This window comes from Formica exsecta, unplaced genomic scaffold (assembly GCF_003651465.1).
Source record: "Formica exsecta isolate Colony F162 unplaced genomic scaffold, ASM365146v1 scaffold503, whole genome shotgun sequence".
Classification (NCBI taxonomy): Eukaryota; Metazoa; Arthropoda; class Insecta; order Hymenoptera; family Formicidae; genus Formica; species Formica exsecta.
In genome coordinates this window covers 118,640-126,251 of record NW_021852274.1, presented here as the reverse complement: position 1 = coordinate 126,251, position 7,612 = coordinate 118,640, and the positions used below count along the sequence as shown (strand labels likewise).

The 7,612-nt window shown below is 34.3% G+C and overlaps 1 protein-coding gene across 1 annotated transcript in view; it reads left to right on the top strand.

Annotated features, from left to right (window-relative positions):
* Window positions 1–7,612, top strand: part of LOC115241685 (odorant receptor Or2-like) — a 16,394-nt gene that overhangs the window by 2,879 nt on the left and 5,903 nt on the right. The window contains exons 2-3 of the mRNA XM_029817561.1: window positions 6,267–6,386; window positions 6,648–6,765. Coding sequence (XP_029673421.1) covers window positions 6,267–6,386; window positions 6,648–6,765 — 238 coding nt within the window. The remainder of the gene's footprint in view (window positions 1–6,266; window positions 6,387–6,647; window positions 6,766–7,612) is intronic.

Genomic DNA, 7,612 nt, shown 5'->3' with positions numbered 1-7,612 from the left:
GGTTTGGGTTAGGTTATATCTTCCGGAAGTGGAGACCCCCCGTAGGGGGAGCGGAACCCACTGCATCCACGCATATACTTTACAACACGACTTTCGTTATGTCAAGGTAAAACTCACTATTCTTTTATACATGTTGTTCAAAAATTACGTGGTATACTTCTCAAACTTTATTTGTTAATAACTTTTAAATAAACAACGACCGCCGGCTAAAACCTTCGGAATGTTGATCAAGGTCATGACCTTGACAACATATGTCAACATTACTATCTTGCGGGGGTGGGACCTTAATATGCATAATTACCCATTTTATAATACACACTCACACACATGCCATATATACAGGGTGAGTCCGATAAAAAATCCAAGTTTTTTTAGAAAACGATTAGAGATAGAGGAAGACATCCAGTATCAAATTTGTAGGACAAGTAGACGTATATATTTTGGTGACCTTAAACTTGACCTTGAACTTGACCTTGAGGGTTAATTGAAGGTCAACTTTGTTTTCTTAAATGGAAACCCTCTTTTTTATTGCATATTCTTGTAGCTTATCTTGAGAGCTTTCCAAAACACTATAATAAAGTATGTTTTCATTAAGTACTTTTTGAGTTATTTTATATCTTAATCTGACATATTTTGATATAAAAAATAAAATATCTCGTAAAATATTTAGTTTTCGATAATCTTACCGTAATACTTTTATGTACAGAATATTGAGACAAATCAATTAGTATAAGCTACAAGAATATGCAATAAAAAATGGGTGGTTCCATTTAAGAAAACATCGATCACATTGACTTGGCCTTGAAAAGGTCATTCAACGTCAAGTCCATATTTTCATCATGTATCCTCCTCTGAACCCTACAACTTTTGTATAAAACATTTTTTTCCATCTTGCTTACTTTACGAGATATTTGCGTGTATTGATTAAAATGACACCCTATATATATATACAGGGTGACCCGCAATGACCGCCCACTAAGTATATAGCGTTATTCCTTACCAAAACTGAATCGAAAAGTGCTGAACCATTTTTTTTATAACGCTTAATAAAGAATATTATTGAGTAGTCTGGCAAATCAGCACCGACCTTTAGCCGGGCGCACGTCAGTAAGCTGCGCGCCTGGTAGTGTGCGTGAGCGCTCCGCCGCTACGGCGGTGCGGCGACATTTTTCCTTCGCGCATGCTGCTAGCAGAGAGAAGACTGAGAGACGCCACGGCCCGGTTTTAGGTGATCCCTGAAAGCGATACGCCCTCTGTGGACATAAAAAATGTGGACATTGAACTACGTAGCCAATGTGCACGAATGTACTTAGTGGGTAACACGTTATGTCCACAAATAATGGTTCCGTTCCGTGCTATGTGCACAAAGTGTCGGTAATACATATAGCCGCGTGACAAGGAAAGATGATCGCGTCGTCTTTGTCTCTCTTGCACCGTATGTGTGCAGCGTCCGTGAAGGCACACACCAATGATGCCAGAATTGAGACGCGAGCAACATGCAGAGTGCTCTGCGCATTACATGTACACGGTTCACGCTTGTGTGCGTATCCCCTCTACTACGGAGTCGTGTTGCTCGCGTCTCAATTCTGGCATCACTGGCACACACCGATATGTTGAGCACACGGATGCGATTGTTGGGAGATAATATCAGACAAGGAGCGACGATCGCGTGCTATCCTTGTTCTTCTAACGTATCATTTTACGGCCGAGATACGTCCTGAAAATGCTTTCTGACTTCTCGTGGCAGAAAGCAGTAACACAAGAAGGCTAACAAGCGCCCATTTTTTGAGAATTTTATATTTGCATATATATACATATGTGCATATATATATTTAAATTATAGTTAAAATTGTACGTGCAACAGGATCAACTGTAATATAAAAATTCCTATATTATTTTTATTATACGAAAATTAAATTTTTTTAAGGAGTAAAGCCATTGCTAAAAAAACTTGTTTATATTTAACAGAAACTATAACTTATTTATTAGAAATTAAACTTATTTATTAAAGCTTTATTTTCGTTCTGCATGTTTTGAAACATTTTGTGAAAATGCGTTCTACGTTCAAAATTATATTTCTGTTAAATATAAACAAGTTTTTTTAGTAATGGCTATACTCCTTACAAAAATTTAATTTTCGTATAATAAAAATAATATAGGAATTTTTATATTACAGTTGATCCTGTATGGTATAAAATAACTTTTGTTTATAACAGTAAAGGTACTTTGTTATAATGTTTTGAAAAAGTATCAAAAAGGACTATAAGAATATGCGATAAAAAATAAGGGTTTCCATTAAAAAAATAAAGTTGACCTTAAAATAACCTTGAAAACTGTCACCTACAAACATTAACTTATGTCCCCCTTGAAATACTGCAACTTTTATTTGAAACATTTTTTTCTAGAAACAATATTTTTGGAGATAAAAATTCGTCACTCTTTATTTTGTCCACTCTGTAAAAATATTGCAAAAACAAATTATTTCTATTATTCTTACGCATAAGAATAATCTATGCTAGCGGCGGAGCACTCACGTACACTACCAGGAGCGCGGCTTACTGCGCCCGGCTAAAGGTCGGCGCTGATTGGCCCAACTTTACTCAATAATAACTCCTTTATTAAGCGTTATAAAAAAAAATGGTTCAGGACTTTTTGTCTCAGTTTTTGGTAAGAAATAACGCTATGTACTTAGTGGGCGGTCATTGCGGGTTACTCTGTATATGTATATACAAGGTGTCTGATAATGAGTGGCACCCGTTTGACCACGTTAATATTGACCATGGTCCCAATTGACCACGTTGAGATTGACCACGTTGCGATTGACCATGTTGATATTGACCACGTTGATATTGACCACGATCCCGATTGACCACGTTGATATTTATCACGCATCGCAACGTGGTCAATCGCAACGTGGTCAATCTCAACGTGGTCAATCGGGATCGTGGTCAATATCAACGTGGTCAAACGGGACGCTCCCTCTGATAATAATGGCCCCACCCGTAATGCAAGTACAGCGGGTTAAACTAAATAGGAAAGTCCTCTACCGTTTTGCGATTTTTGCAATAATCAAAGAGAAATTAATTAAAAACAATCGGTCAATAAGCGCGAGTATAGCTAATAGCGCGCAACGAGAAAGGACGACCCAATTGATGTACATATTATTGCTAAGGCACAAGAATCTAGCGTTATATGTCGCTCGTTGTAACCGTATCATTTGTGGAGTGCTCTGCTTCAAAACTTCGTCGCGCGCCTAGCGACTGCATACTTTTTGGATTATCTCTTCTTGCTGTGCGCTTATACTCGCGCGAATTAGTTGATTTTTTAAAAATTTATTTCTCAATAATTATTACAAAAATCGCAAAATGGTAAAGGACTTTTCTTCTCAGTTTCATCTGCTCTACCTGCACATTACGGGTGGGACGATTATTATCTGACACCCTGTATATACAATATATTTTACATCTTAACGTAGACAATAAACGGATGATTTTAATTTGTTCGGACATTTACCTGCTCGATTTTTAAACTATCAGTCTAATATATGAATTTCCTATATTGGAATTGCATCAGAAATTAAATTGATAGAAAAAATTAGATTTTTAATCTCCTGCCAGTTGCTCTTTGCAAGCTTTATATAATTCTCATGACTGACACTCAAATACGAGATGGATGCATCACGCGTCGCATAGCGGTAAACAAACGAACTAGCGGCTGAAGTATAAACTATCTTTTCGTAAAGTTTTGAAATGTTGCATGCAATAACATTTCTCATGAAATATTAAATAAATAATAATTTTGAATATATGAAAACATGCGCATCAAATTCAATTATTAATATTAAACAATATTTCATAGTTTTGTAACATAATAATACCGTATTTTTAAGAGTTTTGAACAGAAAGTCATGTAAACTTTATAAGTATCATAAAACATTTATCATTTTCGGGTGTAGTTTCGAAAAGTACTTACCCCCGATTTTTTTTGAAACTCAGTATTCTTACGTATTTTGATACGCTGATTACGAATATCATAGTGAAAATTGGCGACTATTTGATTTTCACGAAAAACCCATAAAAATTATAGTTTTTTACGCTTATCTCAGTAAATACGGAAAATCATGATAAATGTTTTAGACAAAAGTTTTAGATCTCACAGAGATAAACATTTTATGTCCTATTCATTTTTACCATACGAGTGATAGTTTTCGACAAAAACGATGGACTTTATATGTCGCTCGTTGTAACCGTATCATTTGTGGAGTGCTCTGCTTCAAAACTTCGTCGCGCGCCTAGCGACTGCATACTTTTTGGATTATCTCTTCTTGCTGTGCGCTTATACTCGCGCGAATTAGTTGATTTTTTAAAAATTTATTTCTCAATAATTATTACAAAAATCGCAAAATGGTAAAGGACTTTTCTTCTCAGTTTCATCTGCTCTACCTGCACATTACGGGTGGGACGATTATTATCTGACACCCTGTATATACAATATATTTTACATCTTAACGTAGACAATAAACGGATGATTTTAATTTGTTCGGACATTTACCTGCTCGATTTTTAAACTATCAGTCTAATATATGAATTTCCTATATTGGAATTGCATCAGAAATTAAATTGATAGAAAAAATTAGATTTTTAATCTCCTGCCAGTTGCTCTTTGCAAGCTTTATATAATTCTCATGACTGACACTCAAATACGAGATGGATGCATCACGCGTCGCATAGCGGTAAACAAACGAACTAGCGGCTGAAGTATAAACTATCTTTTCGTAAAGTTTTGAAATGTTGCATGCAATAACATTTCTCATGAAATATTAAATAAATAATAATTTTGAATATATGAAAACATGCGCATCAAATTCAATTATTAATATTAAACAATATTTCATAGTTTTGTAACATAATAATACCGTATTTTTAAGAGTTTTGAACAGAAAGTCATGTAAACTTTATAAGTATCATAAAACATTTATCATTTTCGGGTGTAGTTTCGAAAAGTACTTACCCCCGATTTTTTTTGAAACTCAGTATTCTTACGTATTTTGATACGCTGATTACGAATATCATAGTGAAAATTGGCGACTATTTGATTTTCATGGTGAAAACCATGAAAAACCCATAAAAATTATAGTTTTTTACGCTTATCTCAGTAAATGCGGAAAATCATGATAAATGTTTTAGACAAAAGTTTTAGATCTCACAGAGATAAACATTTTATGTCCTATTCATTTTTACCGTACGAATGATAGTTTTCGACAAAAACGATGGACTATAAATCTTATATCTATCCTCCCATCTAAGCATGTACTTTGCAGTACATATACGATTCCACATGGGTTTGCAACTTTCCACGCAAAGCGAGGTTCCACGCAAATCTATTTGTCCAATTTTTTGGTAGTGGAGCCCCCTGCAGGGGAGCGGAACCCACTGATTCTACGCATATACTTTTCCACGCGAAGCGAGGTTCCACATGGGTTCGCAACTTTCCACGCAAAGCGAGGTTCCACACAAACCTATTTCTCTAGATTCTTGGTAGTGGAGCCCCCCCCCAGGGAGGCGGGACCCACTGTTTCTACGCATACACTTTTCCACGCGAAGCAAGGTTCCACATGGGTTTGCAACTTTCTATGCAAAGCGAGGTTATATGCAAACCTATTTGTCTAGTTTTTTGGTAGTGGAGCCCCCCGCATCCACGCAAAGCGAGGTTATATATTGGGACTTCTACGCAGTACTGTCAGCCTTTGTAGTTTCACCTATACAGCAATTGGTTTGAGATATATGTTTAACTTTAATTTCCTCGAAAACTATCACTTGTACGGTAAAAATGAATAGGACATTAAATGTTTATCTCTGTGAGGTCTAAAACTTTTGTCTAAAACATTTATCATGATTTTCCGTATTTACTGAGATAAGCGTAAAAAACTATAATTTTTATGGATTTTTCATGGTTTTCACCGTGAAAATCAAATAGTCGCCAATTTTCACTATGATATTCAGCGCATTAAAGTACGTAAGAATACTGAATTTCAAAAAAATCGGGGGTGAGTACTTTTCGGAACTTTATCCAAAAGACGATTAAATGACGTTATTTCTGTGATGATAATATGTCGTCAAAAATATCGCGTCTGTGTTACGTCATTATTTAGTCGACTGACGTCATATGACGAGAAATGACCTTAAAATGATGTTATAATGACGACACCTTGCTAGCTGGGTAGCTCTTGATAACTATACTTTAATAAGAACTAGTAATTTTTTTAGATATCGAGTATATTTACATCCGATGTCAATATGGATTTTTTTATCGAATTATTACCAATGCTTGTACCTACAGTAGGTAATCTGTGCCAGTTGTATACACGTATTGTTCACATAGACAAAGTAAGTTACGTCCAATACAAACTTTTGTTCTTAATTTAAATCTTAGTTTTATGAGTAATAAAATAAAAGCTAAACAAAAAAGTAAACATATTAAAATAAAATAACACATAATAATAAGTAAACAAATTTGTAAATCTTTTAAAATTTATATCTTATTTTACGATATATCGATTAATGGCCATGCTAATATCCCCATTTTCTTTTCTTTTTACTATTTTATAATATATAATCATTCATTTCTCATCGTTTTACTCATTTTAGTTTAAAGAATTATTTGAGCATATGTGGAACGATTGGGCGCTGCAAAAGACAGACGATGAGATCCAGATCATGCATCAACATGCTGAAACCACGAAATTATTAACGATTTATCATTCGCGTAAGAGAAACATGAGACGCTTTATCTATAGAAGAAAAACGCATGCGTTTCTGACTGTGAGATTCAGATTGTATTTATATGTATGAGATATAATCGAGCCTTCATTATCAGCATCGGATATTACAATATATTCATCATATACAGGTTGTCTCACAACCTCCGTACAATACTTTAATAGTATATTCTAAAGATAAAATAGAGTCAAAAATTTTAATACAAAAATGTTAAGACTGCAATAGTTTTTGAATTATAAGCAATCAAAGTTTGTCAATGATATCGCGTAGAACTCGCGCGCTCAGATCCGTAACTACACATACGCGCGTTATCGATCTGTCATTTGTTATTGATGTTACAAATCAGATAATATTGATTTTTACTGCATAGCTGATCTTATTATTTTTTATGTGTATGAGTACTATGTTCGGCGATCAGCTGATATTAACGAACTATAAATGTTGTACGCAAAATATTTAATTTTTTCTTAAATGACAATTTAAATACTTGATTAATTATTATATTTAAATAGAAATATAAACTTGATATTTTCACACATTTAAGAAACAAAGTTTATTTTAGTTTTGATAATGCGGAAAAGTTTTGGGGAAATCAATTTATTTATTTTATCTGTCTACAATAACAGATAACAGATCAGTACGTGTGTAAATGTAGTTACGAGCCTGAGCGCGCAAATTTTACACAATATTATTGGTAAACTTTGATCATTTATAACTCAAAAACTATTGTAGCGATATTCTCGATATTCTCGTATTAAGACTTTTGACTCCATTTTGTCTCTAGAATACGCTATTAAAATATTATATGGAAATTGTAAGACACCCTATATATA